Source organism: Xenopus tropicalis, chromosome 2 (assembly GCF_000004195.4).
Source record: "Xenopus tropicalis strain Nigerian chromosome 2, UCB_Xtro_10.0, whole genome shotgun sequence".
NCBI classification, from domain to species: domain Eukaryota; kingdom Metazoa; phylum Chordata; class Amphibia; order Anura; family Pipidae; genus Xenopus; species Xenopus tropicalis.
In genome coordinates, this window is record NC_030678.2 from 104,115,844 (window position 1) to 104,130,321 (window position 14,478).

At 38.7% G+C, this 14,478-nt stretch overlaps 1 protein-coding gene across 9 annotated transcripts in view; it reads right to left on the reverse strand.

Annotated features, from left to right (window-relative positions):
* Positions 1-14,478, reverse strand: part of msi2 (musashi RNA binding protein 2) — a 433,137-nt gene that overhangs the window by 126,099 nt on the left and 292,560 nt on the right. For all 9 annotated transcript variants that reach the window (XM_004911719.4, XM_004911720.4, XM_004911722.4 and 6 more), the window contains one exon: positions 4,659-4,741. In XM_004911719.4, coding sequence (XP_004911776.1) covers positions 4,659-4,741 — 83 coding nt within the window. The remainder of the gene's footprint in view (positions 1-4,658; positions 4,742-14,478) is intronic.

The following is a 14,478-nucleotide window of genomic DNA, read 5'->3' on the forward strand; positions in this document are numbered from 1 at the left end:
TCTTGCCACTTCAATCTCTCGCTTGGTCAGTCGCCAGTAACACAAAGACAGCGCTAACTCCACCAGGAGAACAAGTTATTATATTCCACAGGTGTCTGCGAAGCCGCACTTTGAATTGCAACCAGCCAAAATATAAAAGCCTGAAAATGTCAATCTTCCAACGGAGGTGGAAAACAATTAAAAAAAAAAGGAGCAAAACATAAAAGATGAAGGGAGACAAAATGTCCAGCAAACACGAGCGTGTGACATTAACATTAGAACAATATCAGGGATAAAATGGCATGTGTTAGAGAGGAAAAGGCTGGGCAGTTTCTTTCTTCAGATGCACACAGACACAAATTTAGATGCACAGACACAAATCATTTGGCCTCTGTTAAGATAAATCCTGTACATTAGGAAAATGCTGCACTTTCAGTTGGACTCAGTAAAACCAATCCAGTTCCACAAACAAGAGTTTATACAACCCAAAAATATGCATGTTGTACATAAAGGACCACTCATCTTTATATGTATCACATAGGGCCACTGCAGGATTTATCATGTAAAACAGCCACACCCACATCCTTTTTTTTAAAGTGTTTCCCTCCATGTGTGCTCCTGACAATGCCAGTCCCTTCCATTAAACACAGGCCAATGTGGCGCTTACATTTGCACCTGTGCCTCGGTGTAGGGGCTGATCAGGCACAATGCTCCTGAAAGCTGGCCAGTGTCGGACTGGGGAAGGCAGGGCCAACTGGAAAACCCAATCAAAGGGCCCACCACTTCCTATGAATACTGGCGCCAGCGCAGTTAACTATCGCACAATGCATTCTGGCCCTCTAGCGCTCCAGCATGCAGCCTGCCGGTGTACTCTGGCTAGTTGGGGGGGGATCGGGGCCCACCAGGTTTTGTCCTGGTATAAGGTGGACCAGTCAGGGTGTTGTTAGACCAAAAAGTCCAGGGGCAATTACTTCAGATCATATCATGACTCTCATTAAAATACATTTCTTATTTAGAAAAGAGGAATTTCACATGCTAAATATTTCAGAAAATGTAGTGCCATTGTGCATTATTTGCAAAACTGTGCTGAAAGTTAATACACACAGGTCCAGTTTTTTAACATGTAGTTCTATTTCCAGGTCTGCACTTCAGATCTTTTGTGAAGCCATCAACACCCTTGTCTGATGGTGAGCTCTGGGGATGCTAAAGGCTGCAGTATGCCAAGTGCAATGGGTTGCATATAATCAAGTAATTTTAAAAGTACTGAGGGGATTTTTAGATTGTAAGCTCTTTTGGAAAGGGGCCTTTTTATGGTATGTAAAATGTATGATCACTGTATATACCCATTTGATGAACAGAGCTGCGGAATATGTTGGTGCTTTATAAATACATTTTATGATCATAATAAAATATTAATGTTTCAATCTGATCTTTATTAAGCCATCTTTATCAGTCAGTATTTGTATGTTAGTTGTATGTATGATGTAGAAACCATTGTATTGTACTGAAAAATATGTTAGCGCTTTTTAAATATGTGCTAATACGGGTATGGGATCTGTTATACAGAAACCCGTTATCCAGAAAGCTCTGAATTACAGAAAGGCCATTGCACCATTTTAATCAAATAATCTCAATTTCAAAGAATGATTTCCTATTTCTCTGTAATAATAAAACAGAACTTGAGGAATCCAAATTATGAAAATTCCCCCTTACCGAAACCCCCCCCATGTCCTGAGCATTTTGGATAAAAGGTCCCATACCTGTAATACTATTGCATCTCAACATTTGCTTATTGAGAAACATACCTTTATGGCTTTTATTAGTAGCAGTATTTTTGTAGGCCTGGAGGGACTAGAAAATCATATATATGGGTTACCAAAAAGAAATCTGTTTTTAGGCTTGCTTTTAATTTGAACACAGAGGCAATATACATATTAGTGAATGTAAACAATTACTAATATTAAGAGCATATGTTTAAATAGGACTTTTTAAACTCCTACACCGACACAATAGGCACTTAAGCAAATGACTGCTGCTTATGCATGAAACTTTTGCATTTTTTTTTTAATTCCTGTTGTACGTAATGGTAAGAACAAAATGAACAATATTATTTCCGCGCCCTAGGAAAGAATTAGCAAGTCAAATATTGAGTCAGGCCTCCAGCATATGCTAAGAAGATTGCTTTGATCTTATACGCTCTAAAAGCTCCATTATTGAATTTATACTGTGTGAACACATACAAGGCCAATATACAATGCATACATAACTACACTCTTTGAAGAAGCAAGAAATGCTGCTCAGTTATTTAAAAAGGAAAAGAAATGAATTAAAAACAAGAAAATAAGCTGCAAATATTTTGTTGATGCACTTTTGTTCTTAGTCTCTTGCAGTCGACAGAGCCGTCACCATGAACAGGGCTACAATGTTAAGATTCTGTTATTGCATGGAGGTTTTTAAAGCAGCATTTACCGCTATCAACAAGCAGGCAAATAACAAACCCCTCTTCTTCACCTGGATAGCTTGATGGCAGATGAGATTTAGCACAATTTGAAGTATGTCAATAGAGCAATGAAGTTTGCTTCGATGAGACAAGTATCCAGGCCTCAAGATGCTGGGTAGGTATGGTTGTTAAGATCAGTGGGCTGCACAAAAGACTATCATTTGCCCCTTATAAAGAAGGTCATTTAAGGCAGGGGTATAAATACCCCTACAAGAGTAGGGGCTACTGTAGTGAAGTTATTGCATTATACTCTACCAACTTAAGTTTTACGCCATGGAAACATGGACTTCTCTGCAAATCAGTGCAACACATAAGCTCCCTTCCACCCACACCTGTAGGGGCCCCATAATAACCTCCGCCACCCACATTCACGGGTTACATGCCACTGCCCCCTTAAAGTTTATAATCACAGGATAAGGGCAGGAACAGGCAATCAAGGGACAAGGGTGAAAGTCAGGGAAATAAGGGGGGGCTCTTACATGTCCCCCAACAAGAAATTTAAGTATTTAATATGCATTTAAACTAACACATTTCACATTTCTTGATATTACTTGTCCTTTAAAAATGTTAATAATGGGAAGCACCCAGAAAGATGAAATTATGGGGTTGTTTGATGACAATGCTGTTGGTAGATGATAATCTAACCTTTGGTCTGCAATACCATAGAGCAATGCTGTCCAACTTCTGTGGTAACAGGGGCTGAAATTTTTATGGCCTACATGGTGGAGGGCTGATAATGGAAGGCAGTTTTGACCACCCCCCTTTTTTTAAACCACACCCATGTTATCACAAGAGCTTTTAAGACCATACCCACACTAATGGTGGTAGCGCAGCAAAAACCCAAATGGTTGGTGCTCACTGTGGGGATATCACCCTTCATTCATATGTGAAAGAACTAATTATGTCATATTAAGCCATACCCTTTAATCCATATGCCTCCTCCTCCCCTGTGGATAACACAGCAACCCCCAACACAAAAACACCTTAGGGACCATAAAATAACTATTTCCAAATGCTAACAAACTCCCATTACAAAGCCCTGCCAGGTTCATGTCCCACAGGCAGGAATAGGCCCTTTGCTGCCTGTATTCCACACTCTACCTGCCCTATGCTGCTTGTCTGTCACATACTCTGCTTGCCCTTAGCTGCCTGTGTGTGTGCCATACACTGCCTGACCTATGCTGCCTGTGTGTGCCAAACTCTGCCTGCCCTACCCTGCCTGTGTGTGCCATACTCTGCCTGTCCTACCCTGCCTGTGTGTGCCATGCTCTGCCCTGTGCTACCTAAGTGTGCCATACACACAGGCAGCATAGGAAAGGCAGTACTTTCAGTGACTCAATGCTGGCACTTCTACAGTCTGAGGTGTGAACAGGTGAACAATGTAAGTCTTACAGTCTGAGCCTCAGTTGTGAACAATACCCATGTAAAAGGTGTGAACAGTACAGGGGATTACATGTAGAAACTATACAGGGTTTTACATCCTGAATTTGAGGTGTGAACGATGCAGGGCCAGTTAATCTCAGTACTGATACCATTTAAAGCTTACACAGCAGCCAGGCAAATACCACCAAATACCACCTCTTTCAATGATTTTTGTTCTCCGTGACCATTTCCTATAGCACTGCAACTCAAAATTAATTTTTTAAATGGGATGTCTTTTTAGGTTAGGAAATGCTCAGCCCTGCTGGTCTAGATTTTCTGTACAACTGAAATGAATTAGCAAAAGTTAACTCTTCACCAGCCACGACTTCAATACCCTCAATAAATTGCAACTTCTGTGATTAACAGACCTGTGCAGAAGGAGAATCACAGTGCCATGAAAGACACTGCGGATCTTGGCTGGAGAGGAGCCACATTGTTTCAGTGATACATATAGCCAGGAGCAGCAGCAAGGGACATATAACATTGTTTTCATAAGCAAGTACATTTACAAATTACTTGTCTAATCATTTTTAATTTATGTATATTAGAAGGCAGCTAAAAGTAAATTTGCTGTTATAATGTAAAACATTGAGGTTAGATTTTGTTTAAATAAAAATATAGACACAACATTTTGTAAAAGCCACACTCACATAAGAGTAAACTGGCCCTTTAAAATATGGAAAGCAATGTACATATCTATTTAATGTTTTAGACAAAGGAATAAAAACATAAACACATAAAACGATTATTAACATACCATTTTGTTGTTAATTTCATGGAAATGAATTTCACATACTTTCTCCACAACATCTTCAATTTCAAAGGTTACAAAGCCAAAACCTGTAAAAAAAAAAACAAAAAAAAAAAACAGTGTAAAATTTAGTGATCAATTATAAAAATACAAGTTAAGGAATTAACCACTGGAATAAATAGACTTAATGAAATGTTGCTGATTTTTTTCAGTTGAATGTGAATCAGTATTTACAAGGAGATCATGCGGTGGGGTCATTTAGTACAGAAAGAGTTACAGTCTCAGGTACACACACCCAGACAGACATAAACACAAAATAAATTAGCAGAAGGTGCAAAGAAAAAGAAATTACTTCCTCCTGCCTGGACTAACGAGGAAAAGTTAATGAGTTCACTAAATGCACACACACCATCATTTAGCAGTGTGCCAGTGCCTCAAAGAAAACAAAGAGTTTACTTGTCTGTTATTTACAAGGGTCAAGAGACACAGGGGCTTAAAGCTTGGCTCTCACAGGAAAACAGTCAGTGTAATAATGAGTGCTCCATGGATCAGTGCGGGTCCACACTTGTCTTTGAACACCCTGATGCTGTCAACCTCAAGGGTCATGCAGCATCCGGAGCTGGTTATTTGTCCCTTTCTTCCTGAATTACTTCCTCAAATACCTCATCAGGACATCCTGAGGCCTGCAAGAACCTATTAAAGTTTGAGGCTTCTGATCTGAACATTAGATCTCCCTCTTCACTGCCGCATCAAACAGAAGATGGATTTGGCCCAGTTATAGGCTGTTTGATGCCTGCTGCCTGCCCACCAGCTATGCAGCCTATACACACAAAGCCACATGGAAAGGCTTTTGGCATGCAATTTCAGCTCTGCATATCGATTCCATCTTAAAAATCAACACGCTGTCATTTTTCCTAACAACTGCTCAATACTTAAACAAATAAAACATGAGAAAAAAATGTACATAGCTCTCTAAAAGCAGCCTGGAGTGTAAGGAAACACAGCAATGAAATCAACTGCCCAAATTTTTTTCCAAATATTTTTTAGTACCATAGGAAGTTGCTTCTTGCAAAGAACAGACTTGTGATTGTGCTGTGATTGTTATTATATGGCACAGGCAATGCAAACATGTTTAGGGCTTTGGAGGCTGTTTGCAGAAAGTGCAGGAAGCAGGAAATTCATTTTCAACATTAGAAATGTCCAAAGAGGGGAACTTGGATTTGTAGTCAGTAGTAGGGCTTTCCATAAACACATATACAATTCTTACTGATGCATATATGATACACTACCATACAGAACACATGCTAAATAACTTAAGAGACCAGTCCCTAGGTATGCAACAAGGCACTTATATAAATATATATATATATATATATATATATATATATATATATATATATATATATATATATACCACCCCCAAGAAAAAACTACTGCCATTAAGAATTGGAAACAACTTATAGTAATTCACTGTATGATTAATTAACTGTCAACCACACCATGATGTGGCGTTTACGATAGTAGCGGTGGGTGAAAGGTGCTATCCAGGGTGCTGAACTGAAACTAGACAAGAATGAAAGATTGATGCACATAATGAATACACTTGTGTACATTATGTATGTTGCCATGTTTGATAGACCATAATGTTTTATAATATTGCTTTCAACACATAAGAGTGTGTATGTCAGAGAAAGATATGATATGATCAAAACCTGTACATAAATTAGGTACATCAAAAATAGCAATGAATAAGTACTAAAACAAGAAGTCATGTCCTAAGGCTAGAAAATGGAAAACATAGATATAAGTAAGTTTGAGTAATATGAGAAGTATTGTAAGACTGCTGAAAAATGTGCAGCTGGATGCACCTATAAAGGGACAGTGGTGCAGTGCATTCAGGGCACTCAAACATATGGCTCTACAAGTACTAATAGTAAAGGAAAGGTTAATGTATATTGTTTCTTAACTCTTCTTTTTTGTAAACACAGCTATATGGCTCAATGATAGAAACTACTACATGTGGCAACATTTAGGTTAGGCCACATGCCAACTGCAGCACTGAATCCACAGTTATTTACTGCAATATTACTTATATTAGTTAATATAGCCATGCAGGCCAAGCAATCTAACCCACATGGGTCAAAAAACTGCATCCCTCAGTATCTAATGGTCATTGATGCCATATGCACGTACTGTATGTGCTATATGTGGCAATTGTAGAAAGGATGTACTGAGCTTTCATGTCTGTGCAAAAGTTTAGTGCAGCTATACAGCTAGTGGAAATTAGCCCTTAACAGAAGTAAAAAGAAAAATGTGCAAAAAGACCAGACAGCTGACAAAGAAAAAAGAGATCTACAGAAAAAGTGAAGCAAACATGATAGGCATAATGTAGTCTGTCCCACAATTCCACTTCATAATATAGATACATCCTATTAAAAAATAAGTCTCTTAATAATAAAGGTTCAAACAAACATATTCATTGAAGTGTGAAGAAGAAGGATTTCCTTGCCTGCAGCAGCACCCACTCGCCTCCCATCTCCAGGTGTGATATCTTTGCACCTGCTTTCCTGTTTACACCGAGTCATCAGCAGCTGGCTCCCGTAAACTCTAATAAAATGCCTTTCACAAGATGAAGAAATGTGACCAGACAAGCCAAGCATAATAATATTAAAGCCTGTGTCAATTAATTTTTCTTCCTCTTGATGAATGAGCCCCATTCCATCCATTAATAATGAAGGGAAAACACAAGGAAAGTTGACACAGGCTTAATTTATTTTCTCAACTTGCCTGGTCATATCTCTTCTGCTGCTACACGGCTTCTCTGGCTCTGGGAATTGGGACTGGCTCTTGCACAGAGGAAGAATAGATTGGTGTGAATCAATGTGGCCCCTCCTTTGTTCCCCTATAATCACAGGCACAGTTACTAAGAAGTCATGTAGCACCTGAGACTAGGCTTCTGAGATCACACATTCAAGTTATGATTTACATATTTCCTTGGTGACAGTTAAAGAAAATAATGGTCATTCAGCTTAGTAACTTGGAGAACCATATTCCATTTAACTACTGAGATTTTAACCCTTATGGCAGCAAAAAGCAATTACTTGGTGTTAAAAGATAGTCTCCCCCATCATTTGTTCAGATAGGGCTTGAGCAGACTAATACAAATGTAACCTGATTTAGTTCAGTTAGTCTGATTTAGTTGGTTGGGAGAGTGGCACTAAGGTCAGTCAATTAAACTGACATGGATTTGTGCACATCATACCAATCAGTGTCTTTCTAAACCAGAAGAAGTTGCACACAGTGAAGGTAACAGCAGTGAACCAACAACCCAGATATCTGACCAGTCTCCTATTTGTTTTACTTGGAGAAACTAAGCTTTCCATGTGTAGGGACATGCCTAGGGCCTCTAGAAGCAGCTGCAGTGTTTGTAACAACTTCTTTTACTCTTCATATGAAAACCGAGACCTTAGGTCTCATATTGGTGTTCTACAGCAACCACCAACTGTCCCAATCACCTGCACCAGTACCTTTATCTAACCCATGTCCTGCCAACGATCTCTCAGCGCTTTGTACACTTGTCCTCAGTGATGGTGAATGTTTTGTGGATACTCACAAGCCCACAAACACACAACTGACACACTGGCAGGAGGCGGAGTTACTGGAGTTCAATGTTTGCAATGACAAAGAAATGATCAGTTAACATTATTCCAGGTAGATAGGTAGACACGTCTAGTGAGAAAAATAAGGAACAGGCTGTATTGAAAGTTCTCTCTCTGCTGATAATTTGATAAGGGATGCTTTAAGTCCTTTAAATAGTGTTCAAGCCAATAAAGCACAGAGAGGCAAGAGTGACTGTTCACTCATCAGGGTGTGAATGACCAAATCATGTAACCACACAGTTTCATCTCACAGCAAATCACATGCCTCCTGCATTCTAATGCTTTCATTTTACTGGCAGCAGGAAGAGAACATTCTAATGCTGGAAAATTGCTCCGCAAGATCTACCACCTGAGCTTAAAGGTTAAAAAAAACAGAGATGAGTAATGCATTGCTCCCACTGACACGCCTGTAATAAATGCCAACATTTTCCAATGGAAAAAAGGGACTTAAGAAAGAAGCTTCCCATTACAGGGAATGTGCCCAGCTTGGTTCATACAGGGATATATACACATATATACATATATATGGCAAGTAACAAAGGTGTTACTTTACTCATGGGTTATCAAAATAACTATATGTAAACCAAATGTTGCCTTTACAACAATGAACTCCTGCTCTACCTCTTTTATTCACTTAGCACACTGCCAGCTACAATCAGTGAGCCTAGTTCAAGCAGATATCCTTTATAAGAAGATTATACATGATGCACGTCAGTCCCTGCCCCAGTATAGCTTGCAATTTAAAGGACATGTTAGCCTCAAAAATAATTTTTCAGCCCAATAAAAAAAACCATATTTCAAGCAACTTTGCAATGTGAATCTACTGAATTTCTTTAGCGCTTGTTATGTGTTAATGTAAATGCTATTGAAAGCAGCAGGGCAAAGAATATTACTTCTAATAGCAATAATATATACAAATAATCAAAACCCACTGCAGATTTGTAACGAATGTACATTCAAGTTGCTTAGAATTATGTTTTATTTTAATAGGCAAAAAATATATTTTAGGTTGACTTGTCCTTTAAAGTCCCTATAACATTTACAAACACAATATGGTCAATTCTATCAGGAGACAATTAGCCTTCCTGTATGTTTTGGAGTGTGAAAAGTTATAGGTGAAACCTACAAACTTCTTGGAGATATTGCCCTTGCTGGAAATGAACCTACAGTAGAAGCCCAGAGCAGCAAAGCAGATATTCTATCAGCCATGCTTTAATACATACAGTTAAAAGCAAGTCATATTTCAGAAGGGGGTATTGGATGGGACCACATAACTTCTAGTTGTGCCAGTGTCAGTCATGCATTTATTTAAGTAGATAAGACTTGTATAACTAGATACTGGAAGAGAGTGGTCTATTCTTACTTTCGGCGTGCACCCATGTCCATTGCAATACAGCTCACAGAATATCCTGTGCTTTGTGCAAGCAAACTACTGACAGCTCACCGCTGGATACTCATAAGGGAGAGTATAAGGGAGAGAACAAATGGTTAGCACAACTCCCCATGGGCTTGTTAGCGCTCTCACAGGAGCAAATTACATCTTAAAGTGTTACTGGGTCAACCCCCTGTCCACTTACTGTCTAGTTCAACAGCAGCAGCTATGTAGAGCTGTTCTTTGGTGGATGATGTAACCTGCACACCATGGCTCTAGCAATAGGAAGGGGTGGACCAGACATGGTGCAGATTATCTAATGAACTACAAATAGCCACCTGTTAAGAAACTAAGGGACAGATTTATCAAAATGCAAGTTCAAAAACTCACCCACGCTCCTATGGGATTTTTAGAAGCATATTTAGAAAGTTAGAAATAACCATTTGCTAAATAAACCTTTAAAAATCATATAGGAATAAATAGAATGTGGGTGAGTTTTTATGTATTAAGCTCTAAACTTGCATTTTGATAAATCTGCCCCTAAGAGACTCACATATTGATAAATCAGCCCCTAGGAGAAAGTGCAAAGAGTACTGGCACGATGCTATAGAGCATTGGCACAATGCTAAAATGTGTATGGTAATTTTAAATATTAAATAAAAAAATCAAAAACAAACATTCCAGATTTAAAAATCTGTGTTAAAGTGGTTTTCAGACTATTTCAGTAAGGTATAATAACAGCTCCCACTCGTCTGTTTCCAGGACTGGCGGAAGAGAAAGTAGGGGAAGCCAATGAACCCACGCAGACAGAAGGGGGCTACATCACATTAACCACTTTGGGAAAGCCGGAGTTAATTAGCAGTATTTTATTTTTCCTGTTGCAAGTGAATGGCTTACATTCCTTATTCCAAACCTTTGTGGTGGTTTCTCATTTGTGAATGAGTGATGCACTGGATTGAATTATACTGATTACCAAGGCCTCAAATCAGCAGGATATGGGAATTTAACATTGTAGACCTGAATCCTTTAATTGGAAAAAGGGCAGACTGATAAACTAGCTGCAAGAACGAATCACTGGGAAAAAAAGAATTCAGAAATACAACCGAATGTCATTGCACAACTACTTATTTCTGCACTTAGAAAATGCTGCATACAGAAATACTGGTTCATTTACCTTTTTTGTAGGCACATTAAGTCCCGGCTTGGAAGTTTAAAGCTAGGGACACAGAGACAGATCATGATTGGAAGTGGCCAGCATCTGCTCACAGGTTCAGGTACAAATAATCTGAATTCTGAATAATATTTGCTTGCAGTGCTCCAACCAAATATGCTGGAAAATGTACTTGGATGAAGATTACCAGCCAAGTGGATTAAATGGGCACATCCACTGGACTGCCAAACAGGGTACAAGTACATGACTGTGCAGCTAAATCGGTCAATCATCTGCCAGTTCACTGTCTTTTGTCAAGTGTTTGCCGTGTGTCTGAGTAGTTTTGGGCAGGAGATCATTACTGGCATGCATTAGCATGAAAATGTACCTAGCAAAGATTTAGAATTGATGTGTCCCTGATGGAAATATTAGGCATTTCTACACCAAAAATCAAGTGATCATAACTATGATGTTTCTGGATGTACACAGTGATGACAATGCACACAAAATAGGTAAATAATTTGTTATATAGAGGCTTTCTCTCTAAATGGCAACGGGACTTTCTACCGGCCTTTCCATTTTCCTTGCCCAGTCTTGCTCGGCGATGGGATTTGCTGTGTATATTTATTGCTGGGCAGGCTACGGAGAATTACTGTTGTCAGGTCTCTTGCAGCTCCGTAACTAAAAGTTCTAAAATATTACATTATTCCATCATGTCAAATTCCACTTTATTGTATTTGACAATTTGGGTAATCACATACCATATGCTGTAATGTTTTGAGAAGAATCTGTGTTGACAGTTTTTATATATTTATTTTAACTATAATGATATGGGCACAGACCGGCTAAGGTTCAGTTTGTTAAATTAAAAGCATCTCGCCTTCCGATGCCGTGTGATTTTCCAGGCATGACACTGCTTTGGTTTATCTGCTAACCATATCCCCAGGGGTTTAATGAGCAAGTGAGCCAAAGAAGTGCCCTATTGCTAGATGAGTAATCTTTGCCCCCCTTGCTGCACATACCGTTTCATATGCATAGCTTTCAAGGTCCAAAGGCTCCAATAAGTGAGAGCTGGGTTTTCCTTTGGATTAAAACGTTTACATTTGGACGGTGTAATTGAATTTACTCGGACTTCAAAGAGGGGAGTTTTTTTTTTTTTTTTTAAATCTATGAGAACAGGTATTCTTTAGCATGCGCATGGCTCTTCTGTTCACAGTACAGGAATTTTATTTCAAAATTGCCCCAAGAGGCACTTTTTTTACTCATTTGTCATTTTTTATTCTGACACAGTCATTTTTAAACAAGGTTTGGCCAGTGTTGCACCCACAATTTTAGAACAGGGTTTTTTTTCATTTTAAAAAAACTATAGGTCCTTTTCTGCTATTATATTTTCTGGTCCGTGCACAGAAAGAGTTAAAGGCACAAACACAAAAGGATTACTACAAGCAGAATTATAGAGGGGCATATAAATTATAATGGTTTATTAGCGTTTTACATGACAACTGTTCAATGTGATGTATTTCTACAGAGACCTATATTATAGTTTTCCTTTAATAGTAATAGACTATCAATAACATCAGCTCTGTTTGCACACACACACATACGCACACTCATAGAATAGCCATTAAAGGTGCACTTCACACCCCTGCGCAACAACAACAGCTAACAGTGAATAGACTGCTGAGAACAAGAGAGTATTGCTTTTAAAAAGTAACATACTAGAAACAAACTCCCACTATAATATTTAGAGTATGTTTCAATCATTGTTTTCTATCCCTGCCTGGGGCTCAGCAAAGTATCTTTGATCTGAAATACACAATATGTGGTGATTGAAAATTCAAAGAGCGGCTTAGGTTTGATCCCAGCGATGGCAAACTGCTGTGTGCAATATGATGCATTTTTTAGATTTTTAAAAAGTTGGCAAATATAAAATTGTAACACAGGGGTATTCAAAACTATTGCCCTTCAGGCCACGTTCTGCCTACTGGAACCATTTAATATGAGCAATCCAGAGACCAGCCTTACAGGAGGAAAGTCTGCTTATAGCCTACTGTTGGAATGATGGTGCTATACATGGAACAATTATTTGTAACTTAAAAATCTGAACATTAAAGGGAAAACTATGATTTGGATGGAAAATTGTAACATGTTAAAAGACCAAACACAATTATTCAGTGTTATTTATTGTTTAGTGGGAGATGCCATTAGACGTCAAAGGACCAGATCTTTAAAATCTGAATGCATATTTGCTGGTGGGACTGTATACTTGCCTGGGTGTATGTGGGCTTCCGAATCTACATTTCTGATCTGAACACTTGGCATCTGTTAAAGGTGGCCATACACAGGCCGATTGTATCTGCTGATATCGGTCCCTTGGCCCATGTAGGGGCAGGAACAAGGGGCATGCCTGAAATTGGCCAGATACCGATCGGGCAGGTTAAAAGATTTAGTCGGATTGGGGACCGCATCGGCTTGTTGATGCGGTCCCCGAACCAATTGCCCCATTGCCACCATCATAACTTGATCGTTTGGCCTCAGGGCCAAACGATGGAATTACCCTACATTTTCCCCGATATTGCCCACCCGTAGGTGGGGATATCGGGAGAAGATCCGCTCACTTGGCGACCTCGTTCTTCACATGTATGGGCACCTTTAGCCATTTTGTATATTGGGCTGCATGTCCCTAACCTAAAATAGTTTTTCACTAAGGGATCATAGACATGTGTTTGAAATAAATGCATTTATTGCTTCTTGAATGAGCTGTAAAAGTAAAAAGAAGTGAAGTACAAAGCAAACTGAGCAATAGTCATAGTTGTTCACCCAAGCATTTTCAATCAGAGGTGTCTTTAAGCATTTTTCTTTACACAGCATGAAACATTTTCTAATGTCTGGCAAAATGCTCAGATTAATATTGGGGTTGTGAAAATATTGTGAAATGCATAAAACACATCATTTAACTGACAAGCTTATTGTGAGCACATTAACTGAACACATGAATAAAGGCTGCCGAGTATTGCTTAATTTACTTCGCATTGAGCTATTTTTTATGCATTTACAAGGTTCAAAATTAAAAATGTCTAGCAAATACAAGATTCCTGTGCCTGTTTGAATGAGCCCTTAGAAAATGATCTTTATATAGTAAATAAATTACCCCCTTTTGTAAAAAATAAAGATATTACAAGTTACCAAGGCCCAAGAGAAGGTGACTTCTAACATCCTCATAGTTTTCAACAGGAGGGACTTTATTTATTATAATACACACGTTTCAATGAGTCATGTGACAAAAATTACATTACTAAGCAACGATTATAACGGTCAGCTGATGACATCACTAAACACTGTTAATAAAGATAAATAAATAACACAAACTAGAATGTAACTCTCTGTAATGGATTCATAATTTGCTGCCTGGTGGCTGACATATTTTCATAGCATGAAAAAAAAGGGACCCCCTCACTAGCAGATCAAAGATGCCTTTCATTTAAGAAGAAACTGCAGCTGTAATAGGCCATTTATATGCAACTGCAATTTGTCTTGGGTTTGTGTCCTAAAGGGATGGCCATATGGAAAAGGTGTGTGTGGTAAAAAATTTGAATTATGCACACTGGAATTATATCAAATTATATTAAAAACGACTGGACCAAT